This window comes from Mercenaria mercenaria, unplaced genomic scaffold, assembly GCF_021730395.1.
Source record: "Mercenaria mercenaria strain notata unplaced genomic scaffold, MADL_Memer_1 contig_4868, whole genome shotgun sequence".
NCBI lineage: Eukaryota > Metazoa > Mollusca > Bivalvia > Venerida > Veneridae > Mercenaria > Mercenaria mercenaria.
In genome coordinates this window covers 12,700-37,059 of record NW_026463131.1, presented here as the reverse complement: position 1 = coordinate 37,059, position 24,360 = coordinate 12,700, and the positions used below count along the sequence as shown (strand labels likewise).

Below are 24,360 nucleotides of genomic sequence, written 5' to 3'. Positions count from 1 at the left end.
CCAAATACCACGACTATGATAGTAGAAACATCTTTTTTGCAGCCATGGTTCATCTACTTATCTTTTCAAGCTGTGCACTCACCTTTACAAGTCCCAGAGGCATATGTTCAGCTGAACCACCACATAATTGACGCAAGAAGACGGCTATATGCAGGTAAATAGCTGCCAGAGACCAATATTATATATTCATGTATTTTTCGAACTTGCTGAAAACGATGGTAAATATAGTTATGTGAAAACCAAGCACTAGGACATTATTGCAAGTACATCAACTCGAAGATATCACAGTTTTGTTTTTTTAATATGGTGAGTTTTAAATGCGTTGAGCTGCCCAAATGAGTAGCCTTTTCTTGCGATCTTTTTCCGGAATTCAAGGCATATAGCAGTCAGTTGACCATCGTTTCGTATACTAATATACTCGCCTATGTTTTATATGCTGCCATTTTTTTCATTAGCTACTAAACAGGATGGTACTATGCTGACTATAACAAAGCATATACGGATAAAAGCATGTCCTGTTATTATGTATTCTTAACATTGCTCCAAGAGCTTAAATGAAATTGCCAAATATATATTAAATGTGATGTTATTGTTTTATCAAATATGTACGATAGTGATTCAAAGGAGAATAAAAAACGTTTAGATTTGTGTCAAAAGCCATGTATTGTTTATAACTCCAAAGCTGAATTTTCAATTTGTAGTCTCTCATGTAATTTGGTCATGTATCACTAAAATTCTTGTCACCTATGTGTAAAACGCTTAAAACGTTTTAATTACAGCGTATTAACGGCGCAGTTGTTTTCAGAGATAACACATGTCATGTAGAAATTAATCGAAAGACATCAAGGGTCAAGAGAGAAAACGAACATTCAATGATTCGATTTCCATCCGATACGCGGTCTGTCTTAGACTTTTGGCACAAGTACTTATATTAAAAAATTACCATTTATCAATTCTACTAAATTTTGAAAGATAGCTTTATGACTCCGAATGCCTCCATGAATTCATATTTAGACATTTAATGTTTTGATGAACATCCAGATAGCTTACAAATAAAAAACAAGGCACCAAGTTAAATACAATTTTTTTTAAAATACATAGAATCATTACCAGCTTAAAGTTTAGTAGTTACGCTTGTCATGTATATACAAAATATATTTGTTCAAGTGAAATAGTCATATTAGGTTTTTTGATAAAAGATGAAAGGTAAGGTAGATTTCCCGAAAGCATAGAGCTCTGTAAACACAGCTATAGAATCATGCATTGAATAGTAGGCCTACCTCAAAACGAAACTGTAATGGAAAAGAAATGTAGACGGTTTGCTTCAAAATCCAGCGACAAGTACCTTTTTTTTGCAACGCCCAAGACACACACGCGTACAAAAACAATGCAATCAAGCAGGAAAAACAACACACGGTTGGCACGACCAAATGAGATCATTGGCCGAAAATATAGTGTGGACGATAACTCACCTAAAGGAAAAGGTGAGGAGGCGCAATTGCAATGGGGCAAATAGGATATGGGGAGGGAAGAGGAAAGAAACGTCGAAAACAAATAAGACAGCATAAGCAAAAGAATAAAAAGAGACAAAAAAAGTTGAAAATAGGGCTACAGCATTAGAACGGTCAATAGCGTATATAAAAGAAACTAAGGGGTTAAACGCGTTTAGGGTTTAGACAAGATTCAAGATAAATTACACTCCCGTTTCTTGTAGAACTTAGATGAAAAGCATGGAGTCTTACAATATACATATGTTAGTTATCGTACCATCAAAAAGGAAAGCGTAGCGACAAACTATAGAGGGGTCAATTACCAAGCATTCACTTTGCTTCTTGATTTTCACATTGTATCCTCTTTTGATAAACCTTTTACACATTTTACAAATATATTATAAAAAAGCATTATGTTTAATTTTCCGAATTCTAAACTGCGTCCCCATAGAATGCATAATATAAGAGTTCGTTTGAAACTTAGATATAGCTTTTTTCAATGTCGATGTGAGACCTTGGGTTAATGAGATTATAAACAAGAATTCGATTCATACAATTTCACGCAAGTTTTCATGAATTTTAAAATACTATATTTTCCATTCAGTATGAGCGTTTTGGTCTGAATGAATTTTCTTTTCAACACCATTCTCTAGGCTGATTTTTTTTTTTCAGAGAGACAAATTAGGTTTCGTTATTTAGTTAGGATTTGCTACGTTTTATCAGAAGAATTTTCATTACAATTTTCCAAAGTATAAAAAACAGACTTAACAACCTCGCCCTTGTGAGAGGAGGCGTGCATTAAATCGACTCCTGGCCATCATTTGCTTGAACGTTTCTTATGGTAAAACTTGCTTCACTTTGTTCAGTACAGAGTTCTTGTAGAATCGTCCAGTGACTCTGTGACCAGATGGAAAAGGCACTTGAATTACTAGCCCACTAGAATTGAAGAAAATTGTGTACAACATCGTTTTCAAACTTATGGTTTCCTTGGCAATACAGGGGCGTTCTTGAACTTTTTGCTTCCATTGCTTATTACCAGCCCTTCTCTGTGACTCAAACATGTGCACCAAGGTTTCTTGTTAGCAACATAGAAAACACCGACTATTATAGCATTTGTATTTTTTCAAAAGTTCCCTGGCACATTTAAGGCGCTGTTTCTTTCGCTCCTCAGTGAGCAACTGAGATACCCACCTAGCGCAAACCTTTCTTAGGCCCAAACGCTTTCTCAGAATTGTTTGCACGCTGTCTTCAGATATTCAAGTACAAGTGGCTATATCTTTCATCCGACAATCGCGCATCCTGTTCGAAAGCACCTTTTTACAGCAGCGATGTTGCCTCGGTAACAGAGGTTTTAGGCTTACCAGAACGGGTATCATCTTCGACAGATAAATATCCAGCTTTTAAAGCTTTATCTCACCTAAACACTGTGCCGATTGAAATTGCCTGAGGCCCACCTCTAAATATACCACACAATTCATAAAATTTCTGCTTTGAATCTATATCAAGCCTAATACGGCATTTGATATAGCTACGAATTTCAGTATTTTCGTCCATTTTAAAATGTGACAAGTAAATTGTTCAGTGTATATGATCGCATGTATTTCAATTTAAAATAACTCATTTGAAAAGCAATTTGCACGAAATTGTTAGCTATTGGACACACCATTCAAGTACAAAGAAGAGTTTTATAGATACCTGGAATATAACTAAAGAAGCCCATTAGTGACATATCTTTTTGTAGGACCGTTACAATAACGTCAGTTTCATGACTAATTTTGCTCAACTAAGAAACAGGTAACGAGGTTAACGTAGCATGTCTATCAGAATGTTTCAGTATCATATTGCAATCAGCGACAGTCATTCCTTTGCGACGTTTACGTTTGATATTTCCTGTCTACCGAACACCACCGGAACGAGTTTTGCGTCTTCTTGGGGAACAGAGAGAAAATATCAATTCTAGAATTTTTAAACTACATATGTATTACCTTTTTGATAAATGTGTTCATTTAAACCTTACTGAAAGGATATTTGTAAAAGTTTAATTCATTTAAGTTCTGAGAAGGTCTAAGTTAAACCTTGAAACCAGAAGTCAAGTTAACTTCATATTTTAATTGCTCAACAGATTGAACAGAACTTCCGGTTTTACAAAAATGATCATCCTATAGGAGGAATTTCAAGAAATGTTTGAGTTTTTTTACCCTACTTGGTTGCATTCTATGCTTAAAGCGTATTTTGAAGTTTTTCATAATTTACTCACAGGTACTTATGCAGAATTTTGATTTCTTATTGTGAAGTATAACCCTATTTTCATTCCACATATAACCGAGTTTTATTCCCTGCACACAAAAACGTACATTTAGTTACATTAATCGCTTTTGTTCAAAATTTCCTCTTATTATTTAGGTTTAAGAACTTCATTTAATCAACATAATGCCTTTAGTGGATCTCCACAGAAGAAAAGGTTAAGGTCGCAGGATGATTTGTCGTTCACCTCAGTCTTAATTTAGTAAACTAAATTATTGTTGATATGCCTACGTAACCTAAAAGTTTTATTACACAAGTATATTTTACTGTACCATCTATTAAAATGTCATTTAAAAAACACATTGATCTATCACCGGATACATTGAATACAAAAATATCATAACCACATATTTGCTAAGAATTTAAACCATCGCTTATCATATCTAAGCTTAAAGGTCCATAACTAAAACCCGAACGAGTATTATATGAAAACCAGAGTTTGTAGCTGAGACTTCCTATTTACTGAAAATATGGCCCACTGCATCGTTTCTGACCAAATAGTCATGAATATGTTCAAGAATAACTAACAAATAAACAAAAAATGTTGCCTATGTCAAACCGAAAGTATGCTTTCCGACTGCTTACGAACCCGTCGAGCATCTTCGGACTTTTTCGGAAGAATCCTCCGAAACGAGGCTATAATTTATAAATAGATGCAAAATATATCATATGCCCAAACGATAACGTGATTTTTACAAACTTAGCACATGGAATTCAACAATTTTGTAACTCACAAAAACTTCATGAAAATCATTCTTATAATACAGGTAATATACAGCTATACTACAAGTTTTCATAAGGACAATTCAGTAAAAGTTTTTACAACTTCGTCTGTAAACTTTTTCAGTTAATCTGTTTTCAGTATAATTTTAAGAATATAAATGAGTAACTGTCTTACACTGCAGAAACAAAGTATGATTGAAATTTACCTAAATACACTTATTTATGTACACATGGCTACATTAATTTAATAAGATTTTAGACATTAAACACATTGTCTTGGCCTAATATATGTCACTGTCAATTTTAAATTTAAATTTTGTACATCTCATATTTTTCGTGCAAGTCGTGCATAATTACCATCATGGAAATACAGTTATTTTGTTGCGCGTCTTAAATGGATATTCGTTTGAAACAATTTTAAAATCACGTGATCCTGAAGAATTTCCGACCGATTACGGAAAAGCGATAAACACGAAAGTAGGACAAAATGACCCCCCATGTCAGTCTAAGAAAATACAGAAACAATCATTTGTTTCTCTGTACATGTGTTGATTTCAATGGAATATTGCACGGCTATCGTAATGTTTAGTACTATATTTCAAAATGTGTAGTCTTTTTTTAAGATTTATGTCTATTCATTTGTCTTTATTTTGCACCTTTAATAATATTCGATATTGTTTGGAAGAAATAGCGTACTCTAAAAATTATGAAACATAACTTTATTATGTGAAAATTAAACACGCATGAAGTGTAATATCTAAAAGATCTCCGTCCAATTGAACTAGTTTCATCTAATAGAAATTGTTTTTAATTTGTAAGTAGCAACGGCACGATTTAATTTATCATATGTTTACTTGAAATTGCAGAATTATCACAGATTGTTTTTTTGGCTAATGATAGTATATGTGTTGCTTCACGATATGCACTTCCTGCTATTTCACATTGTGTAATAGAACCGTCTAAATAAACCGTCTAATACTAAAGGATCTTGATCAAATGTCAAAAGCAGGCTAACTTTATCTATTAAAGGTCTTCATTGAAGATATTGAATTTCAACTAAATCGTAGGTCAGTCAAGTAAATTATATTTCATTAGTAGACGTTTAACAGCAAGACAATATCCAAGGGATGATCAATCAGCCCAATCGTCACATAAACGGTTTTCATACAACTACTATTTTCAAAGATGTGTTCTTGATACGTTTATAAGAATAAATTCCGGACATAACGAACCAAGTATATTAGTGACGATAAGTTAGTTGGGACAGGAGTTCTAGATTTCAAAAAGGATGTATAGTCAAATATACAACTTTTTTGGTTTTTGTTGATTTAACGTCGCACCGTTACAGTTATAGTTAATATAGCGACTGTCAAGCTTTGATTTGCATTATATCATGGAAGAACTATCGACCTTCCGTAAACAAGCTTGGCGGCTTCCTCATAACAAGAAACAAATTAACATGCACTACCTATATTTCAAGGTGATGCGTTCAATAATACGAGCGATAGTATAGCAAAAATCAGATGTGCTGAGGTCGGCTTACGCCTCGCAACGTTATTAACGTCACTTACCGCAAATATCAAATGCCATTTAAACTCTTTTTCGAAGTAATTCCAGTTGTGGGCAATACACTTCTGGTACTGTTTTACTCATTTAGGAAATATTTTAACAAACCATTCTTACTTTAAAGATCTACAAAATATCTGTATTAAATGCATTCAATGTGCGACTGATGTCACTGTCACTTCCAAATATAAGATTTCACCTGTGGAAAATAAGAAGGATTCAGCGGCGCCAAATCTTGAGAATTTGCTGGGTTTTCAACTCGTTGATATATCAAAACCGCGTATTCAAGTCCTGTATCCGATGCGTAATGAGAAGGAACATTATCATTGTGATAAACCACATTTCTGGATGCTTCTTCTTTATTGCATGTATCAGGACACGCCTCACTACCTACATTAAAAATAACCAATATTATTAATTTCTAACAATTACATGCACATTCAATATATTCTCTGACTGTGATTGGGGATTAATTTTATTTTTATAGCACAAATCATTATTATTATCATCATCATTGATTATTACTTTTATGATTTTCATAATTATTACTAATAGATTACCTTCGAATAATACACGGAAACGATTGTTTTCCCATTCGGCACACCTCAAAACAACACCAATTCTATCTATGAACACCATGTACATCACTTTACCATTCTCGCTTTGCTTCTGGCTCCTAATAGTGCAAAAACGTTAAATTCATGCTAACGATTTTGTCAAAAGGTATTAATCTCTGCGATACTGCAACAATAACTTGCGTGATGCATTTGCACGGTTAATCATTTCTTCAGTTGACACACGTTTCATTTGGCCGACAGAATTCTTGGAGCCGCGATTTTACGATCCCTACTTTCGATTTCGATGCCACTTCGTGAACCGTCTGATGTCTGTCTTGGTCAGTTACCATTTTAACAGTATGTATGACAGCCGTGTTATTTTTATTACACTGTGCATATCCATATCGGCGGACTCTTTGCAAAATCTGCTATATCGGCGGATTCTTGGCTATTCTTTGCCATGAACAATGTCTTTACTATGTATTGTAGTGTTAACTTTTTAATTATCTGCGATTTTATTAGCCAACTTGATGCAATTAGTTGATTGTATACTGACATGAAACACTAGCCGCCCGACCTTTCCAAGTCTTTAACGGACCATAGTACTGGAACTCATGACGAAATCTGAATAGTTTTCGAAAGCTTCGATGCCAATACAAGTTGTGTCTGTTTCGTGTTCACAAGCCAAAAGTAGCAAATTTTGGTCCTTTAAGGGGTCATAACTCTAAAATCTATTATGGAATCTATCTTATGTTCAAAAGAAACCCCGGTCTTTGCCAATAGACGCTGTGTGCAAGTTTAATTAATGTCGGTTACAAAATGTTGTCTATAACGCGTTCACAAGCCAAAATAGCAAATATTGGCCATTTAAGGGGCCATAATTCTGGAACCAATGATGGAATTTGGCCAGTTTTCGAATTGAACCGAGATTCTATGCGAATACAAGTTGTGTGCAAGCAAGTTTTATTAAAGTAAAATGTAAATTCTATCGTGTTCTCAAACCAAAAATAGCAAATTTTGGTCCTTTGAGGGTCCATAATTCTGGAACCCATAATGGAATCTTGCCAGTTTTTTAAAGAAACTAAGATATAATATCAATACAAATTGTGAGCAAGTTTGATTCAAGGTGATTGCAAAATGTGGTCTGTATCGTGTTCACAAGCAATTGTGGACGGACGACGGATGACGTACGAGGGACGAAGGGCGATCATAAATGCACTATGTTCTAATTGACTTACGCACTTACTCACTAACCCAACTGCCTAACCACTCATTCATTCATTCATTCAAGTTCGTTTTCTTGAGCTCACGTGAGCAGAACGTTCATGTTGTACTTTTTCGGCTGACGGATGTCCTTCGTCCGTCCTCTAAAATTTTCATCCCTAGTGACTTCAACCAGGTGTCGTTTTCCTGCAATTTAAGCAAAGCCCTAGACAGAAGAAAACATTTTGTGTAAAGGATTGGTTTTTACGTGTCCACCTTAAGGACAATGGCGATCTTTACAGTTTCTATTGATATAGGGATACTACTTATGACTCAGTCACAGTTCCAGGAAGAGTCCTGCGCGGTTACCAAACTGTTTGGCACTTTCGGACGCTGGCCCTGCTGATTCCCTACCGGAACCGAACGAGGCCGCTCGGTCCAGAGAGTACATTTAATGCAATATTAGATGAATCCTTTTGAAGCAATGAATACATCCAAGCAAAATAAAAAAGAACTCGGTTTGAGTGAGTCTGTTCATGAGTTTACCTTAAAATCAGGTCGGTTTCCGGCCATATTTAGAGGAACCGATCGCTGCCCAACATTTGACTTGTGTCCGCGTAAGCTCTCTGGGCTAATCGGGACCCTGTTGAATGCCAGGGGCTATCCTTCCGGATACCGTCAGAACAAATCCGAACACTATATGTTACACGCGGGGCTCGACTCTCCTGACTGAAAATTTACTTTATCATTTACATTTTTGAACTGCAAATCATCTTACTTGTGTTCTATATCCTTCATTTGAATCGTTCCCCTGCATTTAAACAATTTAATGTATAGAATAATTTTGGATTTTGGCATTCCCATGCGATGCGACGTTGCCGTACGAAATGAGTTCAAATCCTGGTTCTGCTATATAAAATGTGTATTATATATACATTTACTACTCCTATTACACACAACAGTCTGTTTTATTGAACGAAATGTAGATATGGTGAACCGTTTAGATTATCATTATGAAATTGCGAAGTTCGTACAAGTAAGGAAATATTGATATCGGCCATATTAACATCAAAACAACTTACCATTTTCAAAAACCTGCACAGTCTATGTTTTCTAAAAACAACAAGAAAGATAAAAATAACTAAACTAAAAAGCAGCTGTAATTTTACGTTCGTAGAAAAATTGAAACAGACGCTGGTGAAAGAAACTTAAGAGGATAACCAACTTTCAAAGATAGATTTTCTTTGTGTTTCTCGGCTCTTATAGCACCACACAAACATATATTTATAATAGATTTTGTGAAACGAATCGTACGTGTAAAGGTTTGAACATCCAAAATTTAAATCTGCTCTTTGACTTTACAGACGTATTCAGGATTCCTGGTTATATAAAGATTGGAATGAATCGGTGTAATAAATGGTGAACAAATCGGGTGATGTGTTCACGATTTGATCACGATTCAAATGGTATGCAAATAAGCTAATGAATCGGTAGTTTTGCTAAATAATGAATCGGTAACAAATCATGTATGCTGAAGTTGAAATGAAAGGAATTTGGAAATCAGTGGCACTAATAAATCGGTAATAAATCGTGCTAATGAATCGGTAATGAATCAATCGTACTAGCATTATTTTAAAGGTTGAAAGCATGGGTATAAAAAGCTCGAGGACGAATTGTAATTCTCTAGAAAGGGTAGCATACACTATAAAAATGGCAAAATAAATGTTCTAGTAAGTTAAGAACAACATGAAATATGTAGATTCTATTTACAATACTGTGAAATCATTAATATTCGTGGGGGACTAATTTTCGTGGATTTCGTGGTTGAGTTAATCCACGAAATTTAATTCCAACGAACAAGTAAAACTCCTATTCATTTTATGTTCAAAAGTTGAAATCCAAGAATTCATATCCCCACGAAATAGCCGTTTTGACCTAAACCACGAAATTTCATGCCCACGAAATTAAATGATTTCACAGTATATCAATTGCAAAATTCAAGAATATGATACATATTAGAATATATGCATCAGATCTAATTTTTAAAATTTCTTTAAAGTTGTCATGAAAACATATGACAATCTTGTAATTATTTCCTAAAGACTTAACAGCTTCAAATATAGTGTAAAGAGTTAATGTACGTATTTAAACATGTCCTTTTACAGCTTTTTAGACAATCAAATATTTGCACTTACTCCATAACAGTTAAAATTCAAGTATTTTAGAGGATGTAGTGTCTCTGTGTATTTCAGTTATCCCGCCAAAATGCATCAAAGATTGCTGACAATACTCATGTTTCCCGCCCTTAAAGTTACAACTTTACTTTTTAATGAATCGGTAATATATGGTACTGCACAAAATATCTGTTTCTAATGAATGGTAAACATATCTGTTATTTGCAATGAATAGGGGAGGGACTTTCTCTGCAAAACACGATTTGCTTCCCATTCATTTAATGAATCATAAACAAATGGTGTTAATAAATCGGCAAATCCCGATTTGTTCACCATTCATTCACGATTTTGATACCATTTGTTACTGGATTTTTTGTTTGGATCAATGTATATCTTTTAAGTTTTTTTATTATAATTGTAAAATATTATGTATAAATTCGGACCAATCGGAAACAAGTTCTATAAGTAGCACGTCTTCTAAGGTATAAATAGATAGATGGATGACAGAGAGTTCATTTTGTATCCAGCGATCGAAGAAGACACATCGAGGATTCAACTAATAATTTATCCAAGTACCTTGATAAGGAAGTTATTGCAAGTACACTGTCAGGGCGGATAAAGTATTAGAAAGAAGACGTTTGAAGTTAAAATACTAAAGTTGCAGAATTGCAACAAGGTTTAGAGCTATAGGGCCAGCGGATAGGAGTTTTACCTTAAGGGAAGTTGAATGCTATAGACGATAGCAAATATAGGCTGATCATCGGAAAGGTGAGACAGAGACCCATATTTGTTTGTAATCTACTGAGAAAGTTGGATAGTTCCAGCTTATAAACGGTTCAGCGTTATTGGCGGAGAATAGCCAAGACATCAAGGATATACCTGTGTGGTAGTTAAATGCTACATATGATAGCATACACGCGCGGAGCATCCAGAAGTCAGGGCAATCATATGGTGTCGCAACTTCAATTTAGAGGACAGAGGCTGAGCATCTATGCGATAGGACTCGTATGTTGTTGAAACAAAGCATAGAGTCTCCAGCCTATAGGAGTTTGAGATTATTTTTATTAACTAAAGATTGTTAGTTTGAAAATTTTAGTGATTTGCCTGATCCGTGAAATTATTTAGCTCCTAAAGGAAATCATTTAAAAATCATTGGTGCACGAATTATTTAGGCAAGGTAAATTTTTTTATACGAAATGTTTTTAATTGGTCTCACAAGCTATAGGTTTTAACAAAGGACATTCTATTTCGTTTGTCAGCTAGTCAAAGACATAGTTACCTTAGCAGTTGGACACATTTCATTGTTCAAGATACAAAAGGCGTGGGCTTTTCATTGGGTCATATAATACGTAACCTGACAACAACAAAAAAAGTTCGCGATTTTTTCCTGGCGACCCTCGTATTTATACATAGAGGGAAAGTTTTGAAAATAACCGTTTGAAATGCTTTATTATATTTGTATATTATTTAGCATATTTCTTATACAACGAACTGAGGTCTTTTCATCTAAATGATTCGATGCACGTATTTCTTTTTTTACCTGAACCATCCATTTAATTGAAACTTGTATTCCTGTTTATAAATCCAAACACTATAGATTGTCACCTTGTCTTTTTATGACTTAAAGAAGACAAAAGTTGAATATTATACGTGCAATGATACTATTTTTTGTTCATTTGTAAGATAATACGATAAGTTTTTTTAACATAAACCCAGGCATGGTATCATGTATGGATGAGGCGATAGGTGGCATAGTAGAAACATTGAAACAACAGAGCGAATGGGAAAACACGTTGCTTATATTCACATCAGGTACGTACTGAGCTCGTCCGTTTAGTATTTCTATGGAGGATTTTCAAATTTAGTTCTAAAAAAGCAAAAAAAAAAGATCTTTTTGTAATAATTCCTATCTATCTGATAACGCCATCAATAACAGCTTAGGCATTGCAACAAACAAGTATATACTGTAGGGAAAATCTTCGTATCATAGAGAAATGGCATTATATTGTTAACGTTTATTTAGATTCGAATATAATTGTTGTTGTAGAAACTCATCACTATAATTTAAGATCAATATCAAGTAAGACATCAACAATGTTCCATTACCTTATAAAAGGACTTTGTACTACCTAGCGAAAACGTAAGGCTCAAGCACTCAAAAGTTTTCAATATAAAAGACATTTTGAAAAGTAGTGAAAAAAAGAAACAAAAGGAAAAGCAAGTTAGTCTCCTGAATTGTTAGACTATTTTAATGTTTGTATCGTTGTGTAGCATGTACAAAATACAAAGAGAGTGTGCAACATATAGACAGACAAGGACGAAATATTAATACATCAGTAATGTGCTTTTTTGATAACGAAGCATAAACCTCCAGACTGAAAAGGATTACACATTAAACAAGAACATCATTTTCAATGCAAAATTGCTATTCGATTGTCTGAAAGAGTATTGAAAAACAGAATAATCTTTTGGGCCCTAGAGCGCCTAACAAGTTATGAATTATGTCTAATTCTTTCCATATTCATATTTATTCTGTTTAACACAAACCAAAATTAATAGTTCCACATTATCACATTATCACTAAACTAGCAATCCCATTTACTATAAGCTTAATTGAATACATACCCGGTTCTTTTAACCGTCTTATCTATCATCATTATCACATCACATGAGGGGCCTCCGTGGCCGAGTGGTTAAGGTCGCTGACTTCAAATCACTTGCCCCTCATCGATGTGGGCTCGAGTCTGAAATTTTTATGTGAATAAGCCATCCAGCTGGCTTATGGGAGTTCGATGGCTCTACCCAGTTGCTCGCTCGTGACGAAATAATGCACGAGGGCACCTTGGGTTTTCCTCCACCAGTAAAGCTGGAAAGTCGCCATATGACCTATAATTGCGTCAGTATCACAGATCTGAAACAAGAGCTCGTCGAACACGAAATGCCCCCCTTGATGCATTCAGTAATTGCACAAGAAACAGAAATTATTTGCTCATTGTAAACAAAAGTTCTACTGTTCTGGTTCAATGTGACATTGACCTTTGACCTATTAACCTCAAAATCAGCAGGGGTCATCTCCTGGTCATGATCAACCTCCCTATCAAGTTTAGTGGTCCTAGGCCCAAGCGTTCTCAAGGTATCATCTGGAAAGGGTTTAACTGTTCTGGGTCAATGTGACCTTGACCTTTAGCCTACAGATCTCAAAATCTATAGGGGTCATCTACAGGTCATGACCAACCTCCCTATCAAGAATCATGATCCTAGGCCCAAGCATTCTTAAGTTATTGTCTGGAAACGGTTTAAATGTTCCGGGTCACTATAACCTTGACCTTTGACCTACTGACCTCAAAATCAATAGGGGTCATCTGCTGGTCATGATGAATCTCACTATCATCTTTCATGACCCTTGGCCCAAGCATTCTCAAGTTATCGTCCAGAAACCGTTTTAACTTTCCTGGCCAATCTGACCTTGAACTTTGACCAAATGACCTCAAAATCAATAGGATCATCTGCTGGTCATGATCAATATCCCTATCAATTATCCTGAATCTAGGCCCAAGCGTTCTTGAGTTATTGCTCGGAAACCGTTTTACTGTTCCTTGTCACTGTGACCTTGAACTTTGACCTACTGACCTCAAAATCAAAAGGGATCATCTGCTGGTCATGACAAACTTCCCTATCAACTTTCATGATCCTAAGCCCAAGCAATCTTGAGTTATCATCCGGAAACCGTTAAACTGTTCCGGGTCACTGTGACCTTGAACTTTGACATACTAACCTCAAAATCAATAGAGGGCATCTGCCGGTCATGATCAATCTTCCTAGCAATTTTCCTGATCTTAGGCCCAAGCGTTCTTGAGTTATCGCCCGGAAACCGTTTTACTGTTCCTGATCACTGTGACCTTGAACTTTGACCTACTGACTTCAAAATCAATAAGGGTTATCTGCTGGTCATGACCAACCACCCTTTCAACTTTCACAATCCTAGGCCCGAGCAATCTTTAGTTATCATCCGGAAACTGTTTAACTGTTCCGGGTCACTGTGACCTTGAACTTTGACATACTGACCTCAAAATCAATAGAGGGCATCTGCTGGGCAGGATCAATCTTCCTGTCAATTTTTCTGATCCTAGGCCCAAGCATTCTTGAGTTATCGCTCGGAAACCGTTTTACTGTTCCTGGTCAATGTGACCTTGAACTTTGACCTACTGACCTCAAAATCAATAAAAGTTATCTGCTGGTCATAACCAACCTCGCTATCAACTTCATGATCCTAGGCTCAAGCAATCTTGAGTTATCATCCGGAAACTGTTTAACTGTTCCGGGTCACTGTGACCTTGAACTTTGACATACTGATCTTAAAATCAATAGGAGTCATCTGCTGGTCATGACCAACCTCCCTATCAATTTACATGATCCTAGGCCCAAGCGTTCTTAAGTTATCATCCGGAAATCGTTTAACTGTTCAGGGTCAATGTGACCTTGACCTTTGACATACATATCTCAAAATCAATAGGGGTCATCTGCAGGTGATGACCAACCTTCTTATCAATTTTCATGATCCTAGGCCCAAGCGTTCTTGAGTTATCATCCGGAAATGGATTGGTCTACATACAGACCGACCGACCGACAGACCGACCGACCGACATCTGCAAAACAATATACCCCTCCTTCTTCGAAGGGGGGCATAATAATAACAAATATTTGGCATTTAAAATACTTAAATAACACTTACTTATTATTTATCATAAAATTGTTACTATATTTAATCACGTATATAACATTTATGTATCTTACACCACTCATATAGGATTGTCAATATAGATGTTTAAATCAAGGGTCTAAAGTTGTACTTCTCACTTTAAAAATTAACTGGTAAAAACACTTTATAAATAAATGACATATTCATGAAAAACATATGTGCCAAACATAAATAAATGCCTTGCTTGTAAAGCAAAACCAAACAAATCTATCTCTTGTCTATCTTCAATTATCTGTTAAACTCATACACTGTTAGATATTACCTGTAAAACCAAAACCATAATGTGAAATATAGTTATAACAGAATAAATGGTAGATGTGATAAACATCGAGAAAACGTATTACAATTACGAAACAACTAGGATTTAAGCGAAAAGTAACCGTTGCAAACCATAAAAAAAAAAAATCAATAGACGCCAAAAAAAAAAAAAAAAAAACAAAAACAAAAAACACTACTAACCTTATTCCAAATCAAATACTTTATTCTAGGAACAGCAAACTTCTAAGAATCCTTTTCTGGCAGCTTTTTACGTCATGTACACAAATAAACCTGCATGCTTTATCATCGAAAGAAAGAGTACTGATAACTAGGAGAATAGCATGAAAATAACAAAATACTCATCTATAGATATACAATGAGGTGCCTAAAGAAGACCGTACGTACGTACCCAAGAAATGAAACAAGAGAAATATCCTTAAGGACCGGACGAAGCAGACAATAAGAGAAAAATCAAGGAAGCTCGGTAGGCGTCTAGAACCGGATGTAATGGAGTCTTCCGCGTGAACCATCAGACTAAGTTAAATCGACGAAAAGACGTATCGCTAAACTGTAAAAGAGCTGAACACTAAATATGTGGTTTGCCTCATTACAGTTTGGACGAAGCGTCTTCTATGAAAGCTTTTAATGATCTTATCAAAAACACTTAAATGGTTCAATGAAGAAAGTAAAGGAAATACAGATAAGGCTCAGGTTTAGATAAACGTAGTCGCAGAAATGTCTTTTGATCGCTTAGAAGAATTGAAATTTAAGCAGAATTCTTTTAATAAAATGTAGTGAAATATTTTCCAATTTTATTACCAAGGTAGCCCTGTTGAACGCGTTGTTTTGATGATATACTGACTGTATTCATTTCAATCTTCAACGTGGCTACGCGCTCTGGTAAATCCGATTTAGTTCGTGATATATAGATGATTGAAATAAACTAAACTAAAATTAACTTAATCTATCTTATTATCAATTATGCATGACATATGCATAGAGAGCGGGAACAAGAAGGAAAAATGTACGAATTGTTATTCAAATTGAGATCAATTGGTAGTATCCGCCGATGGACAAACAAATGGACCATCCACATTAAGATTATAATAGATGATTTTAACAATTTAAACTTCTAAGTAGAAATTAAAAAGCTTCAGGTAGCGATCAAATACGATGTGTGCTTACTTATGTGATCGAGGCGTGATACACGTTGGAAGGTTTATATACCTTATACTATCTTCTTTTCATTGTTTTTTTAAGTTTGACACTTGTGCGTGATCTAAACATTTTCAATAAACGCTATTTCAAAATACGTAAGTGTTCAAAAATGAAGATTCAAATGCTTTCCGGTACAAATTTAATTTCGGAAGCAACTTCAGCTGAACCATATCCATGTGTCTTTAGAAGAAAAGCCTTTGAAAGAATTGTAGCTAAGGAATAATCTGAACAAATAGTTTGACGGAAAGATGTATATGACATGTTCCTAATCCAAACATGGTAACTGTAAGGGACAGAGAGAACGAATAATAATATTACCGCTTTTTACAATTGCACGTTTGCTTCAGACATGCTGAGGTCCGTAAGAGCAATTGAAATGAATCAACCGAAAAGCATACTCGTACAGAATTTGGAAAAAAAAACACCCTCATAGCAGAAGGTTTTCCAGTTCAATGTGTACTATGTAGTTTTGGTCAATATCTTAATCACCTTTGACTAATCAGATTTGGACTTAAATTAGGCAGCTGGTATATATGAAACATAAGCTTTAATTTTGAGTTATTATGTATTACACGAAGTGTACCGGAACCTATCAATATAATATATGTTTATATCAAATGAAATTGGTCGTAAGTAATAATGTCCTTTAAATGTTGGTTGAATGAAATGCGATGGTGTTATATTTTAGCAGAATAGTTTAGTTCTTATTAAGTTACATGTTTTCACTGCCACAGACAATGGCGCTAATCCAAAAGCCGGAGGCAGTAATTGGCCCTTACGTGGAAATAAAGGATCCGTATGGGAAGGAGGCATACGTGCAGTAGGATTTGTGAACAGCTTTTTCTTTGACAAAAACAGAAGAGGGTCTGTAACAAATGAACTAATACATGTCACAGACTGGTTCCCTACATTAATAAATGTTGCTGATGGTAATCTGAAAGGTACGCAGTATTTAGACGGACATGATCAGTGGACAACTATAAGGTATGTTATTGCATGTATCTTCGACCGCTTTCATAAATTTTGGGATTGTTTAATCAACCTTCGGATATGGTGCCTGCATTTTTATAATGTCTTTTTTTCAATTTCTGTTATATGCAGACACTATAAACTCGGACACATTATCTTAAATCCTTGTTTCGTTCTTCAAATTGTTTTCTGGTTTAGAGCTAGTCCATTATTCTAACTAACCATCATCATCCGCTTTTCATTGAATAGCTCCAAAGTGTTTCGTTGAAGGATGCATTTGCATCGCCATATGAACACATCTACGGATGCCAGTTAATTGCTTTCTGGTACTTTTAACATATGTAAGTGTTAAGATCTGCTCAACCGGGACGAGGAGGCTTAGACGGTAGCATATATTTTCCTACCGCTCATTAGGCATTGTTTATTCAACCCTTGAAAACTGTGCCTGTTTGTTTTTATTTTGTCCTTTGTCAGTTTCTATGATATATCATAGATCCATAACCTTGGATTCCCCAACTCCATCCCTAAATTCAAATTTGTTTAGCTTTACCTGTCATTTTTCCGTTTAGGGACAGTTTGTTCATTTAATCGGGTACCATACGCCACTAACATGAAATGGCACTAAGGTTCACCGAAGGTTCCTTGTTCATTGCCATATTAATACATCTATAGGTGTTACAGAACTGTATTTATGTACTAGTAAAATTTGTAAATGTTGATATATTTTCTCAACTCGGGGCTAGAGGTATTTAGACCATGGCATGCATTTTCATTACTGATACTGAACAGGTTCATTTAATGTTGTCGTTATTTAATGGGTTTGTTCTTCGCCTTTTATTCTGTTTCTGTTTGGTTTGTATATATAAGCCTACAAACATACTCGCTGTCGGTAATGAAAACGGTATGATAATTATTCTAAAATTTTAAAGGTATGGTATTCCAAGCACAAGGACAGAGATACTCCATGGTATTGAAACAGTTGACAAATCTTCAAATAGAGCAGTGTTTGAATCAATATTCAATACATCTAGAACAGCTTCTCTTAGAGTGGGTATTTGGAAAATTCTAACAGGTTTGCAGGGTAAATAGCATATTCTAATACTTTGTACGTCATAATTTTATTGTCATAGCAATTGCATTTATAAAAATAAGCATCAAGTATGACATTACTTATTGTGCTAGGAAATAATATATTTATATTGTTAACTATATATATGATAAGTTATTTAAACATGCACCAAATAAACTATAAACAGGACAAGCATAATGACTGAAATGATGCAACTCTAAAATAGAAAAAGTGAACCTTCCACAGTCGCTGAGTCAGACTATGGCCTCAGAGCTATTAATCTGGGCCTTGCAAGCGAAAACTCATCTTGTTACTTTAGATGAGTAATACAAATTATTTAAATATCAATCTTAGGTAAAAATGTCATTGCAATGAAAAGGACATTGACAATAAAGATAAGAATCTTCGTCTTGCAAGCTATTAGATGTCAGTTTAGAATGATTGATTCTGCAGACAAAAATGAATTTCTATCCATGCAGCAAGAGTTACTGACCGGACAAAAGTTTTCTTACATTATTTAACAACCAAAGTGATCATTGCGTTAAAATATGGGTCTGGTTACTCGGGCGACGCATTGTCTTGCAATATATTTATATATCACATTATTTGACAGGTCAGGACAGGTTTTCCAAAAATACACCCGTGCCCAAACACACGCGCACTCGCAAACACATACGCACAATGACAGGGGTTACACTATATTTCCCATTAAGAATGACTGCGGAAAAATATCATAAATGGTAATTACACATGACTGTCTTATCTGAAACTATAAACGCGTAACATCATTGTAATGTTTCTTCACTCATGTACTCAATCAAAATAAAACTTCTTATTGGATATTGCAGACACACAAAAAAGCAACACAAATCAAACTTCTTGTTAAGCCAAATTCAAAGAAACCCAACAATTGTCAACATTAACTCTACTATGACTCATGAATTAGAACAATTTTCAAGATGATCGACTTTGATTTAACGTTTTTTTTAAAGGTAATATCATTTTTACAACAAAGTATTCGTTACTGTACGTCTTCTTTTTTAAGAGTGGATGCGCAATCAGATCATGAAATTGCCTGTAAGTGTATTTACATTAGTTTATTTTATGCAAATTAAATGGTGCGGATAGATTTCCAGGAAGCTAAAGACATACACTGCAATGTTGTAGAAAGAAGTAGCAGACGTGTAACAATGTAACAATAACTACATCTTAATTAAAAGAAAGAAACAGAAGATATAGATAGACCAGAGAGCGGGATATTTTGGTTAAGTAGAATTCAGCAGAGAAATCTACGCTCAAACAATCGCAGCCTACCCAGATCACAAACCACAGAAGGGTAATAAACGACGTGCAGATGACTATCTCTCTACACATCCACTTCTACACAAACATGCCTGTGAGCTCGAACACAAGGCACACAAACAGACACAAAAGGACAAAAAAAAACAACAAAGAAATACAGTGGGGCACCATTCAAGAACGGTCGGTGGCTAAAAATCACCAGCTGGGAGCTCTAGTCAGTATATGATGGGTACCTAACCTCGCTCATTGCAAAGAAAAGACGGAGGAGCATACAAAAAGAGGGCATGGGATACAGAACAAACACCATTTATATACAATAAAGTATACATAACATTAATCAGGAAATTGACGGTAAGCAAGTTGAACATAGGGTTCCATCATGGACGTTTAGTTGCCAGTATAAACAAAGCGTTTAAACGGAAATGATAACATCGAACTTATCTTATTTCTAACCAGTTGGATAAGACAGTAGAAATAAAGCTATCCCGCTGAGACAGGCTTTGATATAAGTGACAAATTAAAAACCGGATCCATCTAAAGTATAAGTAAATCAATGTACGCAATCACTTGGATGAATCCAAGCATCAACAGTGTAGCATTTAAGGGCACGACTAAGCATATTGCAAAATGAGAGAAAGAGAAAAAAACAAACATCTTGAAGTCATACTTTTCAGTCACTACACCATCAGATAGGAGGATCAATCATCAAACATTCACTTTGCTTTGTATCATATTTTGATTAACTTTCTATCATATTTTACAAACATTGGATTAAAACAAGCATTTTGCTTAGTTATCCGTAATTTATAATGTTTATAAAGTACATCTTCCTATTCCAAGGATGACCCAGAATTAACCGGTTATGCCCATATATTTGTTCTAATATTCATTATATTTGTATTATATTTCCGCTCTTCTTTAAACTTATTTCCAACCGTATCATGCTTTTATGTACTATACTAAGGAAATCTTTCGACTTGAAAGCTAAGCCACATCATATTTTTTACAATAATTTGTATGTTCAAATTGAATAGTGCAAATAACATCGTTACTTTTGCGCCGAACAGCATACTAGCAAAGTGATGTCACTTCATTCAACAATATTTAAACGTTATTCACAAGTCTGTGACTTGATTACAAGCGTCAAAAGACATCCGGTAGGTTTATCTTCATGGCGTCATCGGATCAGCAGAAAACGCGTGCGATTATTAAGTTGTGTTGTCACAAACAAAAAAGTTTGAACTGCTCAAACAGACATGTACAGACAAGAAAATATTAAGAACTAAGTTGTGGAGTGGCAGAAGTCGACAATTTACCCTGGAAACGATGTTAGTGGCGTCAATAAAATACAAAGAGACTATGTCGTTGAGAAAGATTTCAATTCGAGATAGGGATTCATGTTGGTAGAAAATATTTGTAAAATATTTCTTGGCTTAAATGACAAGTATAGATGTGAGTCATCGGCATAAAAGTGATGATTCAGTCCATGGCTTCTGCAGACTGAGCCAACGAGTTTTGTGTACATGATTTAGATTTCGGTTCTAGGACAGATCCTTGTTGTACACTGTATTTTATGTGGATTGGAGTAGACAGTTCGCCATTTACTGAGACTTCCTGGTAGCGGTCATACAGATAATAAGTCATCCACTGTAGTGGTTTGCCAATGATTTCGAAGTCATTTTCTTAGTGTTTTAGCAACAGTTCATGGTCGATATAATCAAATGCAGCTGATAAGTCCATCATTACATAATTTTTGATTTCGCTTTGATCCAGGGATTGAAGAATATCATTTTGAACTTTGAGAAGTGCAGTTTCTGACGAGTGATACTTCCTGTATGCAGAATGGGGCTGTTCATGTAGGTTCTTTGAAGTCAGGTGGTCATGTTTATCTACTACTTTTTCCAATACTTTTGAGACAAAAGGTAGGTTTAAAAGGCCTGTAGTTCTTTAGTTCATTTGAATCAAGGTCTTTTTTAAAAGTGGTCTAACGTGATACTTTTCTGAGAATTCTGTTGAAACATACGTGGTTTCCAATGATGTGTTGATAATTTTTGTCAAAGCTGAAAGCAGCTCGCCAGGCATGTCTTTAAAAGCCGAGTTGGTATTGGGTCTAATTCACATGCTGTCTCTTTCTATGTGCACCCAAAGTTAGTACAAGGTTGGCTGTGTTTCTGTCAGTCGGAATGTCAAAATGAAAGTTTAAATCTCCTACAATGATGATTTGTTTGTCAGTTGTTGCAAATCTAGATAGGAAATTGGGCCATTCATTCTCAAGAAAATCTCCTATTTTAAGTCCATTTCCCCGCGATGGTGGTGGTCTATAAACGACAGCTAGACGCAAAATGAAATGAAAGATTATCGAAAGTACTTATAATTCTATATTGGCAGTATTTATTTGAAAGCTTTCAGATAACATATACGCAACATTTGATGGACCGAAAAAGATTAAAACGAGTTATCATGTACTTTTGAATATTACTTCTGCACGTCATCTTTAATAGCAGTTATAAAAATCAACAAAGAGGAGAATATCTCTAGTGGTACATACATTTTAGTTTGCAAGACACCAAGCTTTATATGGGGTTTGGTGTCATTCAGGGATCCAGTAAAGATAATGGAGCTTCAAACAATTGACTTCAAGTCTGATTTTAACATTGAAACATTAGTCTACATGATCTTTCACAATTATATCTTATCCCTTTGCAATCACTGATACGTGAACGGATGTCTAAATTTTTTTTAAAGTACCTTTGTAGTAAATTGATCATGCTATGATAAACTGCTAGAAGCTTTGTTTGCAGGAGTTAAAACAGACTGTGTTATAAACATAGATATACCTTTCCAGTCAAAACTTGGGTTAGGGAGGTAAAACGGAAGGATTCATAGAATTTTAATTGAGACAGTATAATTTAAAAAAGTCTCCCTTCAACATAAACTTCAGGCTTGTATTTTCTTTCGACACCAATTTTAGCATAAATATCAATTAATTCAGTGGTATAGTTTTCACAATTTGCACTTAAAGGAAATCTATATTTTAAACCATTAGGAAAATGTTTCAAAAATTAAACAAAACCAAATCATAGGAAGTGTTGTTTTACTTGAAAATTGAAAATATATAAAAAGTATAAATTACTCTACAAAACAATAGTCAATTTAGCTATATAAACATTCAATTCCGGAAACAGTCTGCATAAGGTGGCCATATTTTCGGACAGTTCAACGCATTGAAAAACTCATCATTTTCAAAAAACTATTTTTGTTTCAATCCATTTGCAAAAAAAAAAAAAAAAAAAAAATGTACTGCCACATAACCATGTGAAACGTAGCATTCCGCAATTTTTATTATTATTTCTTTACAAATGACATTCATTTTTAGAGGGGACAACTTATTTGGAACATTATAAGCATCAAGACGGACGGGACAGCACGGAAGGTTTTGTAAGGGACAGGCAGGTTGCTGGTCAAAATGTTGTGCGTTTATAAAATATTTCTGTGTTTCGCTGATTATACTCCTAGACTTTAACCGATGTGATAACTTTTTTTTTGCAATTACAAGTAACATGAACGTTAAGCTCTAGGTCTAAATCCGAGACAATTGCATTGCCATTAAATGTTTAAACTGGTTTGTATAGTTGAAACAGATAAAAGGAGCTTTCTAGTTCTTAAAATATTAAGGAATGAAAATAATACCAATTTGTCTCTAAATTTACTAGCTAAATTATAACCTCTATTCTTTTATTTTTGAATAATTTCAAAACATTGCATTCATGATCAGATTAAAAATAAAAAACTACCCTTAGAAAATGTTATGTGACTAATTTTTTTCCTACTTTTGCAAGGTTCCAGTTCAAGACGGAATAAGTCCTCACTTCTGGCGAACGTCCGATTGTTTGATATCAAAAATGATCCACAGGAACGTACTGATATAGCTCCAAAGTTCCCATATATAGTTACAAACATGCTTCAAAGGCTTGAACGTTATCAGAGGCGTATGGTTTCATGCCATAATCCGGAAATCGATCCATTGGCAAACCCTAAATACCATAATGGGTTCTGGCAACCATGGCAATAATTAAGGAGTCAGTACGTTTGCACCCGCTCTTAAAACAAGAAAGTAGACATTTCAGAAAGCATAAATGTCGAACATGTTTATAACGCATTAATACTCTACTAAAGTCAAATATATATACGTTAAAACAAAAAACTGCTGCGTTATAATGAAATGTTACAGGCACATTAATATGCTTGCAAAAACAAAATCATTTGCTTAAGTTTCGGTTAAAACGTATTGGACGCCTTGCTATAACAACTATGCACATCGTTTTACAAATATTTGATTATGCTTTTGCTTTAAAATCCGTTGGCATATATTAAAGAGTATAACCGTGTTCTAGTAATACACAAGTTTTATTAAGAATTTTGACATAACTCATAATACCGGCTTAAGTTGAACTCTCCTATACAAGAATTGAACGGAGTCCATGATCTCACAAGATCCAGAAAATGTAGCTATAAATCTAAGTACGAGGTGCATTTGCAATTTTTATTTGAAAAGAATATAAAGTACACAAGACAACGATTCTGTCTATTAATTTTTAATTATATTTGATTTGTCTCTTCAATATTTTGACACTCGTTTATCAGAGATTTTTATGCGTGGAAATGGCGGAATAGTCGAATAATGTGAGTGCGAAAATCCAGAAGTCATTTATTTCAGCTAAATGTTTGTGCGGGAAACAGAAGAAGCTAATAAGTGAAAAAATGTACG

The 24,360-nt window shown here is 34.8% G+C and overlaps 1 protein-coding gene across 1 annotated transcript; it reads left to right on the top strand.

Annotated features, from left to right (window-relative positions):
- Positions 1-24,360, top strand: LOC128554243 (arylsulfatase B-like). The gene is made up of 5 exons (XM_053535491.1): positions 1-154; positions 11,734-11,829; positions 16,987-17,236; positions 18,151-18,302; positions 23,432-24,360. The coding sequence occupies exons 1-5, from the start codon at positions 16-18 to the stop codon at positions 23,662-23,664; spliced, it is 870 nt and encodes a 289-aa protein (XP_053391466.1). The 5' UTR covers positions 1-15; the 3' UTR covers positions 23,665-24,360.

Coding starts and splice junctions, on each gene's coding strand:
- LOC128554243 (XM_053535491.1), top strand. CDS start 16: ATGATAGTAGAAACATCTTTTTTGCAGCCATGGTTCATCTACTTATCT. Junction 11,830..16,986: donor GTTGCTTATATTCACATCAG/GTACGTACTGAG, acceptor TCACTGCCACAG/ACAATGGCGCTAATCCAAAA. Junction 18,303..23,431: donor AATTCTAACAGGTTTGCAGG/GTAAATAGCATA, acceptor TACTTTTGCAAG/GTTCCAGTTCAAGACGGAAT.